This window comes from Chanos chanos, chromosome 2 (genome assembly GCF_902362185.1).
Source record: "Chanos chanos chromosome 2, fChaCha1.1, whole genome shotgun sequence".
Lineage (NCBI taxonomy): Eukaryota > Metazoa > Chordata > Actinopteri > Gonorynchiformes > Chanidae > Chanos > Chanos chanos.
The window spans coordinates 1,705,001-1,726,011 of NC_044496.1; the positions used below are offsets into that span (position 1 = coordinate 1,705,001).

Below are 21,011 nucleotides of genomic sequence, written 5' to 3' on the forward strand. Positions count from 1 at the left end.
GGATCATTCCAGTTCTGAACAAAACAGCTATGCTAACAAATCTGATGGACCTTCAGCGAGAAAACTTCAGAGCCAAGTATGGAAACACACTCTTGACACGACACCACCTGGCCAAACCAAACCACTGTCTCAACAGCTGTTTTCTCACCTGATATCACCTGAACAAACAGTGCATTGTCTCCTCCGCGTTCAGGACGTGCGTTCAGTGTGCGGCGAGGCTGATGGTGTAGACTGGGCTGGATGCAGGATGACTGGAGTCAAACTGGTGACTACTCAACCAGTGTACTCCAGTCTGTCTGACACTCTCTCTCTCTCTCTCTCTCTCTCTCTCTCTCTCCACACAAGGGGAAGTGCCCCTCTGCACCCGTTGCCTGACACTTATCTAATGCTTATTAATTCAAATCAGCTCCATCGCACTCCAAACACCCAAACGATGCCTCCCATTTAAATCATTTACCAGAGACGCCTGACTCTACACACTGTGGGCTTTTTCATAGTGATTTTCAAAGCACAGGCAGGTCTTGTGAAGCGAGGGGAAAAATGCAAACGATGCCAGTGAAAGGAACAGAGATGATACTGTACCTGCTCTGGACTCTGCCCCATAACAACCCATCTAAACCATTAACCCATAACCCACCTGCACATCTAAACCATTAACACATAACCCATCTAAACCATTAACCCATAACCCATCTAAACCATTAACCCATAACCCATCTACACATCTAAACCATTAACCCATAACCCATCTAAACCATTAACCCATAACCCATCTACACATCTAGACCATTAACACACAACTCACCTGCACATCTAAACCATTAACTCATTTACACATCTAAACCATTAACCCATAACCCATCTAAACTATTAACTCATTTACACATCAAAACAATTAACCCATAACCCACCTGCACATCTAAACCATTAACACACAACCCATCTACACATCTACATCATTAACCCATAACTCATCTACACATCTAAACCATTAACACACAACCCACCCGCACATCTAAACCATTAACACAACTCACCTGCACATCTACACCATTAACCCATAACCCACCTGCACATCTAAACCATTAACCCATAACCCACCTGCACATCTAAACCATTAACCCATAACCCATCTGCATCATTAACCCATAACCCATCTACACATCTAAACACACAACTCACCTGCACATCTAAACCATTAACACATAACCCATCTACACCATTAACCCATAACTCATCTACACATCTAAATCATTAACACATAACCAATCTGCACATCTAAACCATTAACACATAACCCACCCACACATCTAAACCATTAACACACAACCCACCCACACATCTAAACCATTAACACATAACCCATCTACACATCTAAACCATTAACTCATAACCCACCTGCACATCTAAACCATTAACACATAACCCATTTACACATCTAAACCATTAACACGTAACCCATCTACACATCTAAACCATTAACACATAACCCACCTGCACATCTAAACCATTAACACATAACCCATCTGCACATCTGAATCATTGACTCATAACTTCATCATGCCTTTCATTCTGTAAGCCTGGCAGTCTGAGCACAGTTCCCACCAATGGGCCTGCCTTTCTCCCCCCTCCACTTGCTTGGTCTTGCAAAGTTGCTCAATTTACCATAGACTTCCACTTCCTATCCAACTCACACACACGCGCGCACACACACACACACACACACACACACACAGGTGTTAAGAGCCCCTGAGAGTAGTGTTTTTAATCTGTTCAGGCATGAAGTTTAGGCATTGTTTTTTGTTTTTCTTCTTTTTGGGGAGGTGGGGGTGGGGTCACCGCTCTCGGCAAATCCACATCCAACAGCAAGGGCAAAAACTCCCATGTATTAACATGCTCAGTGTACGAGTGGACAACAACCCGTCTTCACAAAGCGAAAACCAAAGACGGCATGAAAAAAGACGCACAAAACAGTTCTGTACAGCATGAGTGACGAAATGATCCTCCACTCTGACCTTACTGATAGGATGTGGGTGTGTGGGTGTGGGTGTGTGTGTCAGAGGACCAGATGAGCTACTCAAGTAGCAGTCTGGCTGGACAGGCGAAGTCCAGATGGAGAGCGCTTTCCGCGTTTGAGCCCTGGCCGTTGTCTACAATGCCTCCATTCTGCCGGGCGGGCCGCGGGGCAGGATGGAGCGGCGGAGAAAAGACACACAGCAGCTGCAGACAGAAGGGGGCAACCACCATGGCTCCACGCCACCGACACACTCACACACTCACAGAGCACTGTTGTCTCAATACAATGATCATATGCAGCGAAAAGGCCAGCAGTAGAATTCCATACAGGAGGGCTAAGAGCCCGGGCCAGAGGCTGTCTGTATGGGCCAATCCACTGCACAGGCCAGCGCCGCTCCTCTGAAGTTCCCATCTGCACCGTTGTGAGCATTTACACTCTGTTCACTGGTGTGTCTGAGTCACTCTGCGATTACACCGCCAAAGCGCTATGCCATTGTGCTGAGTTTCTTCGTGTACTTCAAACAATGGCGACTGAAACTGAGCGGACCATAATGGAGTGGGAGCTAATAAATGCTGAACAACAGTTGCTTTTACTGAAAGGACTGAAACGCAGTGACTCTTTTTCGGAGGCGAACACACTTGTCCCTCAAATTCTTCCATCTCTTTGTACATTCCGTGACGTCCAAACCGATGTTTGGTAGAAATCTCTTTCCACGAATTTGCTGCCGTCTGGCAGTCTTTGTAATGTGGTGAAGAAGAGTCGTAACAAACGTACATAGTTACGGACTTCCTCGGTTCACCTCTCGTCGATTTGGTCCGATCACAGTTGTCGCAGTCAGCGCAACGTGTAGTTACATTTCTGGGGAGGCGTGCGTCAGGCTATGGCGTAGGGTACGTGCATACGCAGAACCTGTACCGTACCTACAGCGCAGATTCGACGCGGAAGTATAAATCGGCCTTAAATCTTTCCACTGTCTTAAAGTGGCTGTGTGTGTGTGTGTGTGTGCGCGCACGCATATGTGTACATCAGTGAGCTGGAAACAGAGGAGGAACAACCCCCCCCCCTTTAAATCTATCATTAATGTCAACCCGTTCCCATTAATCCGCCTTGATTGACAAAAAAAACCCCTAATGATTTGCTAAATAATTAACACCAATCACGTTAACAGAGTAGATGATTACCAGTGGCATTTCGTGATAGTATTATTTCTCTTTACTGATCTGTGTAGCCTTTCTCATACCCACACGTTCTTGTCATTTGTGGATAATTGTACTTTTCGCTCTCTGCCCGACGTCAGGGTATATCAATGCCAAAGGCACTCGTCTGACTTGTAAGATTCTGCCGTTTAAATCCTGGTGAAACACTGTGGATTGTCTGAAGCTTGTGTGCTATAGTGAAAGGTACAGCGTGAAAGTGTTTAAAGAGAATAGTGATTATCTGAATACATATCAGAAAACTAACCCCTCAGTGTGTTTAACACTGTAGCTATCTTGCGTTACGAAATTCGGAAAAAAAACCCCAAAAAAACAAACAACAAAAGAAAGAAAGTAATGTTATTGAAATCGATCTCAGTTTCTGAGAATAAACTTTTTGGTTATAAAAAACAGGATCTTTTACCTGTATAATGCATCAGAGCTGAGTGCAATGCACAATAAAGTTTAGCTCCCAGGCCTCAACTAGTTTGTAAAAAATAGTAACTCTGTCACAAAAAGACACTGATAATCATTAACTCTGTTTACGTGATTGGTGTTAATTATTCTGCAAATCTTTGGTTTTACTGTCAATCAAGGCGGATTAACGGGAACAGGTTGACATTAATGACAGATTTATAGGGGAGGTTTGTTCCTCCTCTGTTTACAGCTCACAAGCCACCACTGGCATACAAATATGTGTGTGTGTGCGTGTGTGTGTGTGCATGGGTGATGGTGGTGAGAAGCGTTCAGGTCAAACCAACCTAGACACAATCACTCAGAAATAAACATACACCTGCACAACGCAGAAATGGGGTAACTGAAAACTACATGATGGAAAAATTCAACATATGGCCGAGTGGCCCAAGCGCGCCATGGGTTTCGGCCTTCGAGTCAAAACATACTCCATGTGCAGAGTCAACGAACACAAAGACCCGTGAAAGGCTCTTTCTCAGACGTCTGCCCCACTTCAGATTCATCCCTGTCACTGACCTGCCTTCTCCATCTGCCCATCTCAATGTCTCTTCAAATGGTATACTGACAGGAAGCCAGGGTCTAAGCACGTGATGCAACAGACAGCATCACCGTATCAAACTGGTACATGGATCAGAACATATGTGTCAACTTCTGACACTTCCACATGCCTGTGTCTCATATTCTAAAGGAACACTGCAACATTCCTGAACTTCATTATTGTCATCATTCTTACAAATAAATCATATTCCCCTCCCTAGAAATGACATGTAGCAGGTGTGTCATCCCACCAAACTCGACAGACACAACCAATGAATGTGAAGCATCTTGCAGGCTGCATCTGCAAAATCCCAGAGGCTAAGACAAGCACAGAAACAAAAACACACAACATTCACTTTAACAGACCTGCTTCACGCACAAAGCTCTTCAGATAAAACCTCTACAGTAATGCAACACACATTGTCAGGTCACGTCTCCCTGTATTTTGGATAAACAGACCGATGTGAGTGTAGAAGGTGCAATGGGTAAATAGTTTCCACTGAAACGAACCGTGTCAAGGGACAGTGGCTTATGATTAAACAGTAATAACAGGTAGCTCCCACACAAAGACAGTTGGTTAGTCATGAACATTAATCTGTGACGAAGTGAAAAAATGCTAAAGACACGCAGAAAAAGAGAGCGCGAGCTCATCAGGACAGTTTGATTTGCTCCGTATTCTTAACACTGCACCACAACGCGGCAGGAACTTCATCTAAAATAAAAATGTTAAAGTAATAATATGGATGCATGTCAGGCACACACAACAGACGTGTAAGATTTAACATAAGTGCACCGCTCTCCAAATACGACTGACCAGCCAGAGTAACAAGGAGCTGGGTTAAGTGTTAAACCAGTTTTGCCACGGATAATCGCCTTTTGTCTGAATAACCACTTTCAGACTTGCAAATACCTTAAAGATAAAACTACCCCTGTCATGGGCAGAAAACCTACCACGCGAACTTTGAGCCGTAGGCTCTATCAAAACGTGATTAAGCGACAATATAAAAGCACGAAGTCTAACTGGGCGACAACGAGACCGCGTAGGATTCTATGGTAATGAAACGACAAGAGGGCAGTTAAGTACAAAAGGGCTTTTTTTATTGTTGTACCTACAACATAAAACGTCCAAATAACATGGTCCCCGCCTCCGATACTGCAAATAACGGGCAATATGAGATTTTATCGCTATAAAACAAGCCACGCCTCACTAATCAAAGCAGCCTAAACGGTGTTTCGGACATTTCAAATGTCCGATTTTAAAAACCAACCTTCATAGATTCGATTGTACTACACCTTCTAATTGTGTAATTTGTGATTTGGTCGGGAAAAGTACCTTGTAGGAATTGTGACAATTCGGAAGCTGGGCTGATATGAGTTGTAGACACACTCGTTTAAAAAACAACATAGTATATTTCCACCGTCTATGAAACTGAGTGAGTGCGTAGTTTTAGTGAGGGAACCTGCTTAGAAATATACATTTTGTACACTGCTGGACCTCTTCGTGGTGCTCAATCTCTGTACTAAGGGATCGTGGCGGCAAGAGCGCGCAGTCGATGCGATTGGGGACACAAGAGGTGGCTAGCGCGCTAATTGTCTTGTGGACCCAGTTTTTCTGCATTCTTCTCTACCATCTGCTGAATATAACTTTAATTCTCTAACATGCGTGATTCAGACCGACTTTTCAAGTGTCTCTTTACTGCAGAATATATATGAATTTCAACAGCCTCTTTGAAAAAAGACTCGTATATATAGTGGCAGCCTACTGCAGCTGCTAGTGCGCTAGCGTTACCAGAATACAACCAGATAGATGGGTAGCTAGCAAACCATGTATGAATTGCCACTCACCGTGAAATACCACTTGATAAGTATCAACCAGAGATCCTCGCTATATCAGACAACTGTCTATGCAGGTTAAATCTGCGCTGGTCAGCATGCAGGTTCACTGGGTGACAATAGGAATCCAAACAAGAACTCAGTGGAGCTCTCACAGGCCTGGCGAAGAGGAAATGGTCTCCGTATCATCCAGTTGGCTAAGACGCGCATGCGCCTAGCCGTGGTACGGCACATCCAGGGATGTGCTCATGTAGCTCCCGTGGATTTTAGACTCCCGCAATGATGATTATCTAGCGACCCCTTGCGTATGTTTGCGGAATTTCTGGGCTTTACGTCTGCTGTGAGTAATTCTCAGCGCGTGTGTGATATTTTATGAGGATTTAACCAGTCAATTTATTTCCACGCGGGTGAGACTTACATTTAGTCTTGTGGTAAACAGTAAGATAATAAGACCTTGACTCTAACTAACTGGGCACAATATCGGCACATCAGTAAGTCAAAGGGACTGACTGAAGATGTGAAGAACATACCATGAAAACTGAGAATATTTTAGAAAGATTGAGTATACCTGTTTTTTCTCAGAATACAGTGTAATATAAAATAAATCAAATATTGCTTCATATAAACACAGTGAGATCACACAGGCAAAAAAGTTCTAATAAGCACAAAAACATAAAACTGAATTTTTTTTTTTTACATTAATACAAAATGAGTTCTGAACACTATTTTAAACATCAGGGGAAAAACATGTATAAAGCAACAAGTTGTAACATATTCCCACGTGCGTTCCGACACAGATACCCTGTAACAACATCAGTGATACAGCAGCAAAAGCCGTTGAAGTCGCTGAAACGTTCAAGCGCGAAAAGTGTGGGATGACATGGAACATGTGTCAGGTAGTTCCTGCCTTCACCCCTAGGTGTCAGAGGTGACTAACTTTGCAGACAGGCATGACAAACACCACTGACGACTTTAAATTTGTGGCATGAAATTTATATTACTCAGTTGTACCGCGCGTACATATATTATTTATTTATTTATTTTTAAAGGCTTTTTGTCAATGTCCACAGGACATATGGATGGCTGTGTTATGACAGTGGCAGACAATACAAGTGGGTGAGACAGAAATGTGGTTTGTGAACATACTAACAGCCAATGACGTGTTTACGGTAACAGTTAGAAAACATGTGGCCACCACTGGAGGTCATACATGGCCTCTGATGACAAACCAGTAAAAAAAAAAAAATACAGAAAATGTGTTTCAGTGACATGAAGCAAGAAAAATATACTGTAACCCTTCTGCATCCATTTTCAAACAAACAGAGCAGCCCAAAACACACTCACATAACCAAACACTGACCATATTCAGCCCAAAACACACTCACATAACCAAACATTGCCTATTCAAACAGAGCAGCCCAAAACACACTCATACAATGTAACACTACCCAATTCAGTTCACACAACAGATTTTTTCCCTTAGAACAACCTCTCTTTTCTCCTTTCCAAACAAACGGTGTGCAGCCAGGACCCCTCTGCTCATTAGGAGCCCGTGTGAGCGGTCTGTGTTAGCAGAGCTTACGCCTGATTTCAGTAGAAAATGGAGAGGACTGCTCACAGCATGAAGACTGGAAGTCTTGACAACCTGGAATAAATCTGTCAGCAGTTCATGTCCTATGAAGTGAGACCGCAGTGTGATAAAGTGCAAGACAGAGATGGATTCTTCAGAGTGCCTAAAAGAACTCTCTGTCCCTAAAATTAAACACATAAACAAACTAACTAACTAACTAACTAACTAACTAACTAAATAAATAAATAAAGTGACAAAAGTGGAGAAAATGATTTGGACCCTGATTATTTTTTTCGCTGGCTTTGATCTGAACACAAGCTTTGACAGAAAACTTCTCCCTTGAGAAAACAGGAGGATGGAGACTGAACAGAGTTCCAGGTTCTTCTCGTCCAGACAGGCCACGGCGGCACGGCTGCAAGATCGCCTTGGCTTTACTTCACACCTTTTCACATTGTTTTATGGATACATAAAAAAAAAAACAAGGACAGCCAACTGTTAAGTTACTAAGCGACCAGAGGTTCAGATGTGTTTTTGTTTAAAGGAGTGTTTCTGTAGTGCAGTTTAGGGCATTGTAGTATAGTCAAACAGATTACCATGATACGGGGTGGGGGTGGAGGCTGAAAATACCCATACACACATGGGAAAAAAAAACATTATTAAGAATTTGGAATTCAGCTTCAGTCTTTAAACACGAGCTAGAACAGGAAACAGGAATTCCACCACAGTGCCAACACCAATCAGAAGGTCAAGTGAGCTGGGTTCAAAGGTCAGGAGCCCAGGACGGCAGTAGGTCGTTTTGTAAACATGATGTGAATGTGACAGACAGGGCAAAACTGGGCCCATATCAGCCAGCACAAAAAGGCAGGAAACCCCCCTCTGTCCCAGGGCTTTTCCTCTTCTCCAAGCGGTCCTCACGCGATAGGCACTCCGCCCCCATCACACACACACACGCACAGACACACAGCACACACACACACACACACTGACACACCCAGCACGCACACACACACACACACGCACGCACAGACGCACCCAGCACGCACAGACACACACAGCGCACACACACACACAGATATACACACACACGCTAGCACACAGACATACAAAAACCACATGCAGTCCCTCTAATTACTGCTACAGGTGTCTAGGCAGGGTTTTTTTTCCCCCGGTGTCTTTTAAACAGAGTTTTTCGTGTGTGGACTGAGGCAGTGAGCTGGAGTAAAGGGAGCAGGGGCAGGGGGGAGGGGGGAGGGGGGAGGGGGGGCTCTAGGCAGCATGCAGGGCGATGATAAACTTGCTGCCAAAGGGCGAGTGGTAGCTGATGCCCACTTCCTGGAAGACCTGCCTGGGCACGCCGACGTCACAGAGGTAGATACGACCCGCCGTCTCAGCCAGCGGCAAGGGCAGCCCCAGACACAGGGACCACTTGGCCTCCACTGCCTGCTCCGGCTCGTTCACCGGGGGGTCTATACTGAGCACCGGGGCCCGGTTCTGATTGGCCCAGTCGGCCGCGGCCCGGTACCACGGCTGCTCCTTCAGGAAGACATTCTCGTGACAGTCCAGACAGTTGATGACCAGGTCCACTGGGCTGACGGGCAGGTCTGCGAGGGGACAAAACACCTCCGATCATTACCAGACACGGAGAGCTCGGGCCGCAAGCTCTGACATCCCGGGTCCAGACATCCAGCAGAGGGCGACAGTTCATCAGTATCCTCTCACAAACGATGACAAACCGTAACATAAAGAGCGGCTCGTTTCACTAAGCTCCGAACAGGTACACACGGAGAGAACGCCCGATGGTCAGGGCGATCTTAAAAATCGGCCAGTTACCTCTGACGTTGGACACCTGTCTGCTCCCGGTCTTGGTGAAGAGAGACAGCTCGTTGGTGATTGACTCCTGCATCTTGACGAAGTTGGGCAGGAAGCAGACGACATCCACCTCGTGATTGGCCAGGTGCCGGCCGCAGCTGATGCCCTGGGCTCCCTGCAGGTGCGGGCCGCACAGCAGAACCACCGTGGGCCTCTGGTGCACATTCTTCGGGTTCAGTCTGGAACGGCACGGGATGCGCACAGCTCTGACAAAGCCAAGCTGCACACTCAATGATACAACGGATGACACTGAAAATCTACAGCACTCTTCAATATGAAATAGCAATAGGACTTAGCAGAGATTGACTGATCTTAGACCTGTACTGACACGGGGTCAGAAGGAGAATATAACACCTTGACCTGACACTGGGTCCGAGGGAGAATGTTACACCTTGGACTTCTGTGAGACAAGGAAACTCAACCCTCTGGTCATATGCATCATTTTAAGCCATCAACTACGATAAACAAAAACTGAAGCAACTGTGTATTATCTAAACTGCAAGGGGGTAAAAGTGTCAATGTAAGAAATGTTCTACCAGAAAAACGTTAAAAAGAAAAAACGGGAAAAAATTGACTGAGTATCCGACGTCCTCGTGCGCGCTCACTCACCGGTTGGGGCCTCCCAGCAGTGTGAGCGCCATCTGGCTGGCACAGACGCCCATCATCTCCAGCCTGCGCTCCAGGGTGAGGCCATGCCGCTCCGCTGCTGCCAACAGCGACTTATACAGCTCATAGGGAACAGTGGGTACCAGCAGTCCATAGTCTGCAGAGACCAGAGACCAGAGAGAGAGAGAGAGAGAGAGAGAGAGAGGAGGGGGGAAGGAGGGCAATGGAAAAGGGTTAAGGTTATAGATTTCGTGTGGGCAGGGTTTATGTTATGTTATGAATCATGCAGGGGAGGGGGGGGGGCATGCAGCCCCCTGGTGAAGAGTGCCAAAATATCAGAGGGAAGAGGTTAAGGCCACATGCTACTCATTAATCACCCACGGAGAAACAGTGCTGGGCTCAGACAGGAAAACATGGAGGTGAACCTGAGGCTCACTACACAGCAGGACAGGTAATCACAGCCCAACAAAAAAACGCCACGTGACCCAAAGCCTCCGCGGTGATGAAGATACAACACAGGCCTTTCAATGCCCTGAGAGCAAGCTTCAATCGCCAATACACAACTAACTCAGTGGAGCAGTGTGGTTACTCCCAGAGAGGACACATGCACACACACACAAATACACACGCAAAGGGAGTGTGTTCGTGTGGGAGAGAGAGAGAGAGAGAGAGAGACAGAGAGAGAGAGACAGAGAGAGAGAGACAGAGAGTGAGAGACAGAGAGAGAGACAGAGAGAGAGAGAGAGAAAGAGAGAGAGAGAGACAGAGAGAGAGACAGAGGGAGAGAGAGAGAGAGAGAGACAGTAAGATCTGCTGTGCTTTAGCTACAGTCTTATCTCTTCACTATCTGTCTCTCCACGCCCGGCCTTTTATCTTTCCTGCACAAAGGAAGGGTTACATATTACAATGCGTGTGAGAAACCGTGGCAGTGTCGATCTTCGTCCAAACCCAAGCACACACACACACGCACGCACACACACACACACACGCAAGTGATAAGGGCTACGCACTCAACTGTCTCCTGTCATGCAAGCGGGCCGAAGAGGCCCGGCAGAGCCAGCGCGCACACAGGGGAAATGGGAGTTACACTTTGCACTAATTGCGTTTCAGCCATTCCAGCAGGTGCTTTTGTAAATAATTCTTCAACCCCAGCGCCCCCCCCCTTCCCCCGCCCCCGCCCTCCTTCACTTTTGCCGTGATTGTTTGTTCTAGTTAATAAACACACGCATGTACACAGTCAGTCACACATATGCACGCACGCATTCACGTACACACACACACACACACACACACACTATGTACACACAAACCACACACACACCCACTCAACAAAGTGGTGTTGATACTCACACACGCAAGGCTCAACCTGCTTGACGGGGTAGCCAGCAGCGTGCTGTGACAGTAAGATAAACTGAGCTGGAAGCAATCCTTCCAGCATGACAACGGGGAGGCAAGGCTGAAACTAATATAGGAGAGCTGGAGCTAGGCCAGGAGTAATTAGGGCTGGCAGCGAGGGAAACATTTCACAAGCTTGGGCCTTCTTCCCACCGCATCCTGCTCACAGAAGCACTACATCACTGCCATTACAAACACACGGCGCTGCTACCAATCAAACACAGCACTCCCCTATTTACACTGACACTACTCCAAGAAATCTCAACAGCTCTCTCTCTGTCTCTCACACACACACACACACACACACGCTTGCACGTTTGCAGTGCAGAGATTCGCGCCGTGGTGAAGTGGAGCAGGCAGCGGTGCGGTTGGCTGTTTCTGCTCTAGCTCTAAAGCCTTTTAAAGGGACGGAGATCAAACAGGGCCGAGACAGAGAGCACGTAGTAAAGACAGGCAGTTAAGACGCTGAGAGTCGGTGAGGACGCAGAGAGAGAGAGGGAGAGAGAGAGAGAGAGAGGGGTGATGTGTTGAGAAGACAGAGAATACCATGCGTGTTACGCTCTCAGAGTAATGATGGGAGCACCTTGTGCTAGGTCGCATTTCAAACGCGTGAATTCATCGCGCTGGCCCTTACACAATACAAACACCTGCTGTCGCATTTTTCTCTTGTTCCTACACCCTAGTCCTCCCTATAGTTGATTTAAGTGCTTACAGTGCTGTTGAAATTCCAGGTCAGCCACCCATGTCTCTTCCTGTTCCAGAGGTACTGTTTATGTAAAGCTTTGGTGCAACCTGCTAATTACAGAGCCCAGGCAGGAGGAGGATTAGAGCCAGAGAAATGCAGACGCAGACTTGCCCGTCCTGTGCAAGCAAACCGTGCCTCTGCACTGCGCACCTGAGTGGCAGGTGGCTGTTTTTGTTTACGGTTTCTCTGGTCCGGTCCGGTCCGGTCCGGTCTAGACCTGCTAACCCGGTAGACTCCAGGTTTTGGTTCCTACTTGGCACCGCTAGACCTGATCTGAGGATCCAAAACGTACAAAAAAAAAAAAAAAATCTGCACAGACATGATGTTCTGCAGGGAAGTGTCTGTCTGGAACACTGTGCTTCATCAGCCAGGATGACAGAAAACCTGTTCACTTCCTCATAAGAAAGCACTCTAAACACACCACCATCATCATCCACACCTCCTTTACAAAAACAACTATTCGTCACCAGCTCTATATCTGCGGACCTAATGGCTTTATGACTGCGCATCTTTACATATTGACTTTACAGTTATGGAACCACACATCTTTACATTTCAGATTTCACAGCTATATAAGTACGCAACTTTACATCTCTGACTTTACAGTTATATAACTACACACCTTTACATCTCTGACTTTACAGTTATATAACTACACACCTTTACATCTCTGACTTTACAGTTAAAGAACTACAAACCTTTACATCTCTGACTTTACAGTTATATAACTACACACCTTTACATCTCTGACTTTACAGTTAAAGAACTACACACCTTTTCATCTCTGACTTTACAGTTATATAACTACACACCTTTACATCTCTGACTTTACAGTTATATAACTACACACCTTTACATTTTCATTTTACACATGTATAACTACACATCTTCGCATTTTTGACTTTATGGCTATATAACTACGTACCGTTACATTTTCACTTTACAGCTGAATAACCACGCATCTTTATGTTTCTCATTTTAGGGTTAGAGAACTATGCATCTTTTGACTTTTACTTAGTAAATGAAAAAGAGAGAAGCCTGCTGCCAGTCTGCCACACTGTCAGACACAGACTGCTAAGCCTGGGGTCAGTTCTGAATGTAGACATTGTGCAAGTGCAGGTACATCTCTGCTTTCTGTTTGTGTGTGTGTTGGCCTCTCAGGGTCTTATCAAACTGTTGGGCATTTAGAACCAGTTTCAGCTGGTTTTCCCCCACACGCTGTCCCAGAAAGGCTGCATCCACTCACACCCCAGACTGCAGCTTCAACACTGCATCTGTTTATCTTTTGTGTAACAGTTATGCAACACAAATATAGTCTCCTAGTTGGAGACATCCTCTTGCCTTGACTTGTGTGCGTGTGTGTGTGTGTGTGTGTGCTTTTGGGGGGGGGTGGGTGGGTCTGTTCTGGGGCAGGGGTTTCTAACACGCTGAGTCATATCCATGTTAAAGTGCAACTAGTGTAAACCATTAAAAATAGGAGGTGCCTGGAGCGGGGGCTGAGGAGCCTATAGCAGAGAGGGACAAGGCTACACTGAAGTAGGTTCAGCTCATTGTTATTGCAATGTGTTCCATTCCGTGTTCAGTGGAACGCTGTAATGTTCAGTGGAACACTGGCGAGCACCAGCACCACTTGGCTTTTGCTACATTGTTTCACTCAACGCAAGCTTGGTTTGGTTCTCCAGCATTGACTTGTTACAGTTCAAATCCCCCCCCCCCCCATTCACATATACACACACCTTGCCTGGTCTATGGGCCCCAACAGAGTTCACTACTCTCAAAGGACAAGCAATTAACAGGCTTCCACTGAGACAATCAGCCTATTAATTAACCTTTGAACTTCAAAGTTCAACCAGGGGTCATACGTGCTGTCCACACCGCAGAACAAATCTGCTACTCTGAATGACTGATTACATGTAAGACAGGAAGGAATAATAAACAGTGTGTTTGTTGGCTGTGGACGCGGGAGCAGCTCATGGCTGCTTTGTTTACGTTTACGCGGGCGTGGCAGTCCTGAGAGAACAGAGCTGCTATTTGCAGCGCGGGGCCCAGGGCCTGACGGGCTTGGCCGCGTGGAGAGCCGCGGCAGGGCTGCTCCTCTCGGCCTGTGTGCTTCGTGTGTGTGCGCGTCCATTGGCTGACCCATCTCCTCTGTGTTTGCGTGGCTGCACGCTATTTTTAGAGCAGAATGCAATGTCCTCATTCGGCTCACGGTCCTTTGAACACTTCTCCTTTGAACCAAAACAGAGAGGGGCGCCCCCAGAATGGGCCACGCTCTGGCTAATGGCCTGAGCTGGATTGGTCCGCAAACAGGTCCAATCCGCTGGTGATCTGGGCGCTCGTGGCCACACTGGCCATGCACCAGTGGCCACTAGAATGACCTCCGGGATTGAATAAACTATTCATTCCATGAGAGGGTGCGGAATTTTACTGAGGGCTGAAATGGGGGGCCTGACTTCTTCAGAAACAAGAGACTGATAATGAGGGGGAGAGAGAGAAAGGACAGAGAGAAAGAGGGAGAGAGAGAGAGCGAGAGAGAGAGAGAGAGAGAGAGAGGACAGAGAGAGGGAGAAAGCAAGAGAGAGAGAGGACGGGGGGAGGGGGGGCACAGAGGGGGATTTGTCATACCAGTGAAGTATTCCTTGCCCCCACACTGAGGGGCTGTAATCTGGCGAAACACGGCAGGTTTGGTCTCCAGGACGTTCTCCTCACGACGGTATCGGGAAACAGTCCGTTCTTTCGCCGGGACTTCAGACCGCGTGGCGTTACCACGGCGCTCCGACCCGTCGATTTGAGAGACGACGGACTCCTTGTCGAACAGGGCCAAGTTTCCCTCAAAGTCGAAAACTGCGTCCAGTCCCTCGTCCCTGCCTTTCCCGAGACTCTCCTCGTCTCTCGTCCTCCGCCGGCCGCCGACGGAGCTGTCGTTCACGCCGCTCGGTTTAGGTGCGGCCTGGCTGAGGACCTCGTTACCCGAGGGGCCTTAAGAGTAGAGGATATAACAGAGATATCAGACAGATCAGCAAGCCCTTATACATATGTATGAGTTATACACATTAACTGCCAGATGACTTACAAGCTGAGAAACTGAATGTTTAGCCCCGATACAGGCCTGAAAAGACCACAGGTCCATTAATCTCTGTCAGCACCCGTGTTTCTGTCTCAATCCGCACTTGCCCTCATTCACATCGTTCCGCTGGGACTTTAACTTAGCCAAGTTTTACTCTTTTTTTTTTTGGTGTGTGCAGCACTGTCTCATGACCCTCTAACAAAGACACACGGCAGGTACGATGGCAAACTGAACACGTGGACTCCTTTTTGGGTTTTTTAACTGTAATACATGAATCTTGGATGTCTGAGCTCTGAACATTGATGTCTGATCTACAGTAAACTGTAACTGCTATGGCAGCAGTGATGACTTCATGCTCCCAACATCAGCCACAAACAGGTTCGTGAATGATCTTCCATCTCTAGATATTTGCTCCTGATCTGAATCCTGAGCTCTGAGGCTCGTTCCACAGCGAGGCGGCAGAATCAGTTATCTTTAGAGATGCAATCACAGTCGCTCTACAAGCACACGCACGCACGCACGCACGCACGCACCAGATCACTTACAGACCACCTGTTCAACATTTTACTGTGTGAGTGGAGTTCAGACAGGGGCTGAACAGTCTTCTCCAGACAGACTTCTCCAGTTGTGTTAGTCTTGTATTTCTCAGTGTAATATAGGTGAGTCTAAATTGGGTCAGTCGGCATAAGGAGCATTACAATAACTCTCATTTGGTCTGTGTTTGTTTGACACACTGATGGGAATATTACAGATCTTTGATGGACCAGCACTGATAGACTTGTATACAAATGCATGCTCAAACAAAACAAAACCAAAAAGAACTAAGAGGAGAGCGAAAAAAAAAAAAAAACTGGAAAAACCTGGTGTTCTGCCGCAACCGTGTTGAGCTCTCACGCTAACACACAGAGAAAAGTACAGTCGCACGCGAGTCTCAGACTGTCATATAGGCTCTCTTCTCTCTCACGCAAGATCCACACCAATACACACACACACACACACACACACACACCGCTCCTCCTCCGCCTCCGCGGCAATAAGGACATCTGCCAGTTTCCGGAAGGGCAGCGGTCCACTTCGTACGTGCACACCTCCACACCTGTCAGCCCTACAATAACAATACAGCATCCGCTGACTCCCCTATCAATCAATCAACCAATCAATAAAAAAAAAAACAAACAACAAAAAACCCTGAATGAATTACTGCTGTGCACTTAAACTACCTGAAACACGTGGTCAGTAATAATAATAAAAATAACTTAATAACTATAATACTCTACTAATAATGATCTATTTTTAACATTTTGATTTATGATTTTAATTTATATAATTTTAGGTGTATTATGTGTATACAAAATATATATATATATATATATATATATATATATATTAAAAAAATACTTGAATAGCCCTCTGTCATTTCACTAGTGTTAATACCCCCCCCCCCCACCCACACACACATACACACAATCTACTTCCAAACAGTAAGAAAATGTCCGAGGGGGGGGGGGGGGCGGGTGTTTAAAGTCCAGACATTACAGGGGATCCCCGGGGTGTCAGCTGGTGATACACGGTTTATATTGGGGGGGGGGGGGGGTGTTTACTTTACCAGTGGAACACTTCTGTGACACGCAGCTGTGACAAAAACGCTGAGGATGAGGAGAAACAGGGTCAGGGCCAAGGACGGAGGACATTCATCTGACCTACAAACTCTAAAGACCGTCTGTAAGGGACAAGTTCATGTCAGGCAGGGCTGCACAAGTGCCATCACAGTTAATCCTCCCTTTAGTGCAAAAAAGTTCCACCTCCATTATAAACTGGAACAGTTCGTCACTCCAATCTAACGACCAAGAGCGATAAGAATCAGAATAATTCATGCCAGAACACACTACACAGGAGCAGGAGAGGAGTGACAGGCTGTTTTAACAACTTCTGAGGCTTGTTTGGCTAAAGGGGAAATCAGCTCACATGCAAGGTAAGATTGACAGAGGGAAAACACTGTCAGTGAGACGCCACCGTTCCCTGACGCGGTCCAATCAAGAACAGGAAAGAAGAGCAAGGATTGAAGGGTGCCCGGGCACAGAAACCCAGGAAACCCTTTAAATAAACTTCCAGCTTTTAAACTGTCAGAGCGTTTGGAATTTTAAGATTTAAAAACAAAAGTAGAAATGATTTAAAAAAAAAAAAAAAAATAGTGGTCACTCTCCTCCTACTCACTATCTTACTGAGTTCCACTCAATTTTAAACAGAATCCTAGAAAACACTTATTTATATCTCCTCGGCCTGCTCCTCACATTCTCACTGAACTCTCCCAGAAAGATTAATGTCAGATAATTGGAAAATATTTCTACGGCTCTGCGGTTTTGCATAAGCAATTACTCTCCAAGCCTCCTAGACCCCACCCCCCTGCCCTGCCCCGCCCTATCTGTGCGTGGTCGGGGGCGGGGGGTTGGGAGGGGGGGCAGGCCGGGGGTCTAGTGTTGCGTGTGAGAGGGTAAGCCAAGTCCCTGCCACTCAGCGCCATGCAATTTAGCATCAGATCCTCAGCCACGAGCCTGTGAGCAGAAGATTACAAAAAAAAAAGGGGGGGGGGGGGCTAAGGTAAACAGTGCTTCCACTATTGATATCGCCCTGGCCTCGCAAGCACACTGGGACAGCGCGGCTTCCTGTGTGTGAGGGGGAGCCGTTTCCTGTGCTGAGGCGAAGCAAGAGAGGGAGAGAGGGAGGGGGGGGCGGAGGGGCACGTAAACTGGGCCTTGCGTAACCTCCTCTTTAGGAACAGACACAGCAAGAGGGAGGAATGTTTATTGATCTTAGTCACACACATATTATAAAGAGGAACTTTGGTATAGGCTGTTAGCACGCTATGGGAATCTCCGGGAAGTGGCAGCAAACCGTGCCCGTTTCCCCGCGGCAGGCTCCTATCGCTAACTGGTGACACCTCGGAGGAAATGCCAGCAGCTTTCCCAGACACAACCCGGCGACTACAGCTGCAGGCCTCAGCCGTACGAGCCAAGGACTTCGACGAGCGCGACGAACGTAGCGCCGACTCCACCGAATAAGCCGTTTTCCTTCGCAGCTTTTCCCGCCGCGATACGGCGGGGCGTCACCGCCCGCCCAGACAGAGCGCGCACAGATTACTAGAGTGCTATTCAAAGAATATTAAGGGTTAAAAATGCCTGCTGGCAGTTTCTCATTAAAACATCTTTTTTTTTTTTTTTATTATTGGGTGGAGAGACTGGGTTGGGGTTCTGCAGAGTTGACGTATGATGCAGACATAGAACGAGCCGCTTTCACTCCGGCTAATGACTTAATCGCTCTGTAAACTGCAGGCCCATGCCTGCCAGCCCTCTGTTGGTTTATTTCATTCATAAACGCAGATCTGCACTCGGTACATCTGCACTGCTCTTTCACTCTCGGCAATATAGCTGTTAAACCGTGAGGCACAACAACAACAACAAACAAAAAAAGACCAGTATTTTCTTGCAGCATTATTAACTGAATGTGAATGGAAAATCCAACTGTAATTGAGGGTACACTGGGAAACAGCGCGGCCGCTGCAATGAATGAGACTTATAGATGCTTCTTTCTCTCTAAACTTGACAGAAATTCAATATATATATATATTTTTTTTTTTTTTACACGCGGCATGGAAAGACTACAGCCCACAATAAAGCAAGCAGTAAAAAGAGATGTGTTAAGAGCGACATCACTGTAAATTCAGATCAACAGTCCTCTCTGTATGGAAGCTGAAACTGTGTCACAGTTTTTACGCGTCATCTAAACACAAACGTCGATGCCGCCAACATTTTTTTTTTTTTTCTTTCTGACGGATCAGACGAAGGAAGAAGAAGAGAAAAGAAGAGCTGTAGAACGCCGTCGTTGTCCGCGCTCAGTCACGGGCACCGCGCTCAGTCACTTGGAAACACAGACTGTGATTTATTACCCGAGTGGGAGGATGAGAAACACAGGACAATGCGTTGGTTTGACACAGCTTCCCTTAGGTGATGACAAAAGCGCAAGACGAAGGGATTAGGAGAGTAGACATCTGTGACACTGATATACACGGTTTCATGTTTCCTCCTTTCAACACACAACACGAGGATAAACAATGAACACTGTCTAGTTCACCTGTCGATACGAGGAAACGCAAGACTGTGGGTACAAACCTAATATACATTATATAAACATGACGGGGGCAACGCGGCGTCATGGCAACGACTGTAATTATTTCATTTTGTAAAATGACATTTGTTCCTTCGCTAGAGTTACATTTGGCTTCCAGTCTGGGTGCCCAGTTCCCCGTCAACCAGAACAGAGGGCCTCACAAGCATCAATCTCTTTAAGTGTTCAAAAAGGCCTCATTTTGCAAAAACGCCTGACGGTTTTATCGCATGAAAGCAGCGTGTCAACACAGACACTGAAAATCTCCAGAAAAGAAGTTCTCAGACGTCTGTGCAGTGTGATGCAGCGAAATTTTTTTTCCTTGTCTGGGTGCAGACACACAGAAGTAATTAAAACCGCACAAGTACAGGACAGAAGTTACAGATGACATTCCCTAAAAAGAAACTGTGACCAGCAAAACACACACACACACACACACACAGAGACAGACAGACAGACAGACAGACACACACACACACACACAGACAGACAAACATTTTGTGATGTTTTCCTAACCTGTAGATGGGAACTGACTTTTGCACAGAGTGGTTACGGAGGCAGTGCTGGGGGTAGCTGCGTCTCTGTTATTCTGAGCGACGAGTCCTCCTGGCTGCAGACTAGGACAAGCACTCATGCTGTGGCCAGCCTTTCTACTGTTGTTATTATTATTATCATTATTATTATTATTGTTCCCAAACTCCAGGATCCGCAGATCCTCAATGTCCACGGCACTGCGTTTGAAACATGAATTAAAACAGAAACAACCATTCGTGGTAATGGTAGTTCAAAAGCTGTCACAACAGATGTGACCTACAGTTAATTAACTCATCCAAAAAAAAAAAACAAAAAAAAAGAGTAATTATGACATGAGATGTATGGAAGCATTCATTTTTCAGTTCAACTGGGTCAGCAAACAGAAAATACAGAACAGCACTGAATGAATTAGCATTACATTCCACAACCCCTACCTGAAAGTTACCTCAGGAATTGGACACCGGATACCGTTGTGGAAGGGCTGTCGCAGGGACATGGTCTGACTGGATGTATCTATGGATGAGATCTCTCCTTGGTAGACACCAAGAGTCTCCCCACAGTGAATGGACACGAGACTCCCCAACCACTCTTCAGCCATTCTGCAGGTTTACGTAGCACAGAGTTCGGGTCAGCGTCATTGTGAATCGAACAATGACGCAGTTTCACTGATTACTGTCGTAAAATGCGTTGCCTGTTCAGCAGTGTGTGTTAATTTACCCCTGGTACACAGATAATATCGCCGCTGAATAAGTCCGCTGAGGGTGAACACAGCGGCACGAGAGTAACACAACGCGGACCGTATACCGACAGTAACCTATGCTTTTACCTTATAAAATCTAACCACAGGTGAGCAAATACATATTTATGCATGTTTTGCCCGGACAGGCTAGTTTTTGCTCTTTTATAAGTTCAGGACTCAAAATATTTTACCCCTTTTGTACGGAGTCAAATAGCAGTTACTGCGCTCTCTTGTTGAACTAACGTTACCTGTCAACTTAACATGGGAGGAC

At 46.3% G+C, this 21,011-nt stretch overlaps 2 protein-coding genes across 2 annotated transcripts in view; both read right to left on the bottom strand.

Annotated features, from left to right (window-relative positions):
* Window positions 1-6,196, bottom strand: part of cskl (c-src tyrosine kinase-like) — a 31,779-nt gene extending 25,583 nt beyond the window's left edge. Inside the window, exon 1 of the mRNA XM_030765043.1 lies at window positions 6,067-6,196. The gene's annotated coding sequence lies outside the window, so the exon portion shown is untranslated. The remainder of the gene's footprint in view (window positions 1-6,066) is intronic.
* Window positions 6,197-8,890: 2,694 nt separating this feature from the next.
* On the bottom strand, window positions 8,891-20,599 carry LOC115829402 (enhancer of mRNA-decapping protein 3-like). Its single transcript, XM_030793505.1, has 6 exons — window positions 20,436-20,599; window positions 19,984-20,198; window positions 14,865-15,218; window positions 10,103-10,256; window positions 9,455-9,672; window positions 8,891-9,225 (listed from the first exon to the last, which is right to left on the bottom strand). Exons 1-6 carry the CDS (start codon window positions 20,597-20,599, stop codon window positions 8,891-8,893), a joined length of 1,440 nt encoding a protein of 479 aa, XP_030649365.1.
* Window positions 20,600-21,011: the final 412 nt, after the last annotated feature.

Excerpts from the sequence above, each read along its gene's own strand:
- LOC115829402 (XM_030793505.1), bottom strand. The coding sequence starts at position 20,599 with ATGGCTGAAGAGTGGTTGGGGAGTCTCGTGTCCATTCACTGTGGGGAG. Across the intron at positions 20,199-20,435 it reads ATTCCTGAGGTAACTTTCAG|TGCCGTGGACATTGAGGATC; the intron begins GTAGGGGTTGTG and ends TTTCAAACGCAG. Across the intron at positions 9,673-10,102 it reads CTGCTGGGAGGCCCCAACCG|ACTGAACCCGAAGAATGTGC; the intron begins GTGAGTGAGCGC and ends GTGCCGTTCCAG.